Source organism: Geospiza fortis, unplaced genomic scaffold (assembly GCF_000277835.1).
Source record: "Geospiza fortis unplaced genomic scaffold, GeoFor_1.0 scaffold62, whole genome shotgun sequence".
NCBI classification, from domain to species: domain Eukaryota; kingdom Metazoa; phylum Chordata; class Aves; order Passeriformes; family Thraupidae; genus Geospiza; species Geospiza fortis.
The window spans coordinates 660932-663354 of record NW_005054548.1 but is presented as its reverse complement, the minus strand read 5'-3'; the positions used below and the strand labels follow the sequence as shown (position 1 = coordinate 663354).

The 2423-nt window shown below is 54.3% G+C and overlaps 1 protein-coding gene across 1 annotated transcript in view; it reads right to left on the bottom strand.

Annotated features, from left to right (window-relative positions):
* The window catches only part of LOC102041996 (protein O-GlcNAcase-like), a 21550-nt gene that overhangs the window by 6242 nt on the left and 12885 nt on the right, over positions 1 to 2423 (bottom strand). Inside the window, 4 exon segments of the mRNA XM_031064004.1 lie at positions 2 to 51; positions 258 to 343; positions 1233 to 1289; positions 1980 to 2154. Coding sequence (XP_030919864.1) covers positions 2 to 51; positions 258 to 343; positions 1233 to 1289; positions 1980 to 2154 — 368 coding nt within the window.

The window sequence follows — 2423 nt, the reverse complement described above, 5'->3', positions numbered from 1 at the left end:
CGGGGGAGGATGGTAGAAGAGGTCACAGCTGTGTCCCACAGGCAGCAGTGCCTGGAAGAGATACAGCCCATCAGTTCATCCTGGCTCCAAACCTCATCCTGGAGGCAGCAGGAGAACGGCTCTGAGACTCCTGAAACCCCAGGAACCACGGCTGAGGTGCAGAGGCAGCTCTGTTTGCAGCAGCTCAGCAGCAGGGTTGGGATGGTGACTTCCCAATGGCTCCTCAGCCCCAGAGAGAGGGAGGGACCCACTCTCACCTGCAGCTCTCCAAAGAGGCCCCCACGGCGCGCCCAGGGCTCGGCGTCCCTCCCCAGCAGCATCGGGGCACTGATGCTCTGGCACCCTGGAAGCAGCAGGACACAGACACACCTGAGGTGAACAAAAAGCTGCTGGGCAGGGGGAGATCAGCCTCTGTTCTCCCCAGCTGTGCAGCCCAGGATGGTGAGAATGTGCCCTGCATGCTGATTCCCTAAGGAAGGGGCTCAAGGCACACGGATCCCTCTCACACTGAACTTGGGGACCTGCTCAGGTCATCACCTGGTAGCAGTTCTTGCTTTGTAATAGGCCACAAGGCCCCCAGAGCAACCAGGGAGCTCCAAACCAGAGGAAAACTGTGCAAAGTGATGCACAGGCATTCAAAAAACAACCCCACCTCTCACCCAGGGCATTGCTGCTTCCAGAACCCTTTTCCACACAGGCTAAGGGGTCTTTGGGATAAAAGGGCTGAGGAACCACATTCTAGAAATGGCTGTGGGATATGATGAAGATCTGCTCCAATAACTGCTCCCTCACTGGCAGCATTTCCAGGGCCATTCCTGCAGGCAGAGTGTGGGGAAGGACAGCCTGATGGCTGTGGCATTCACATTCTCTGAACAGAGAGAGAGAGATAATTCTCTCTCACAGGTTTCTTCCGGGAGAAGCACAGAGAGAAGAAGAGAAAACAGTTCTTAGCAGAATCCAGTTACCAAATCCCTTCAGGTAAATAATCTCCCTAACACATTCCACATGTGGAAAAACAACAGGAGCAGCAAGTAGAGCTAAGAATTTTCCAGTCTTCCCTCTGTGCTTCTCTAGGAAAAAAAAAACTGTGAGAATGATCTCTCTCTCTCTGTTCAGAGAATGTGAATGCCACAGATGGTGAGTGCTGGCTGCTGCTGTGGGGCTGGAGGTGATGGGGGGCAGCAGCCAGACCCCCAGCCAGGTGGGTGAGCCAGAGCAGTGCCCATACTTACAGCCAAAGCAGCTCCCCCAGGTGCCCTTGGGGTCCGGGTCGCAGAGAAGGTGACCATCTGCAAAGGAGGTGAGCGCAGGACACAGATCAGCAATAGAAAATGTCAAGGGGAGGTGAGCTCCAGTGGGGACCCTGGCACTACCAGCTGCACATCAGAACCCCAAATCTCTGTGCTGGGTCCCAGACACCTTCACCTCCTTCTTGGGGAAGAGAACAAGCTCCAGGTTTCCCCCCAGTGCTGCAGGGTCCTGGCGCTCTGATGGAGCCCCACATTTCTCTTCACAGAGAAAAGCAAGGCACAATTCTTCCCAAGAATATTCTTATCTCATTTGCTGTGCCTGTGTTGGTGCAAAAGTAGAATGCAACATTGAGATTGTTTACCCAAAGTGATGGTGTTTTGTATCCTTGACCTGTCAGGGCCAGGTGTGTGTGTCGGGACTGTTGGGTGACAGACATGAGACTCTGTGCAGGGTTGAGTGCTGGGCAGATTCAGTTTAGATGTAATGTGATAGAATGTAATATACTATAAAATAATAAAGTAATTAATTAGCCTTCTGATAAGGTGGAGTCTTCCTCATCATTTGTTGGGGTTTGCCTACAAATACTCCACTCTGACACAGCTGGGTTTGGAGAGGTGTGATGGGGATGGCAGGGGCTGGCAGGAAAGGCAGGGAATGGCAGGGGCTGTCAGGAATGGCAGTGATGGCAGCAATGGCAGGGATGGCAGGAGCTGGCATCAGCCACATACCCAGCCAGAGGACGAAGGCACTGGCAGCCAGCAGCAGGTTTCGGATGTCCCACAGGTAGGGGTGCAGGTCGTAGAGCAGTGCCCTGCTGGCCGTGCTGACCAGGCGGCTGTGCAGGCGGCACGTCCGTGCGCAGAGCCGCTGGAAGGAGCGAGCCCGGCCCCGCCACCGCGTGCCCTGGGGACATACACAGCCTGTCAGACACCTGGGGGACACCTGAGCCAGACTGCAATGCAAGGTGTTTTCTATTACCGTCTGTATGGCAGATTATCTTTTGTCAAGTGGGCAGTTTGCTTTATCTGTCTCTTTGAGTGACCACAATCACTCCTCCCTCGGGAGGGGACATCTGCTGATAACAGCTATTGAATGTCACTGCATGGCTGATAAGAACTACAGCATCCCACTGGGAGATGTGAGCCCAGGGGGAGGAGCCAAGCATTCCTACC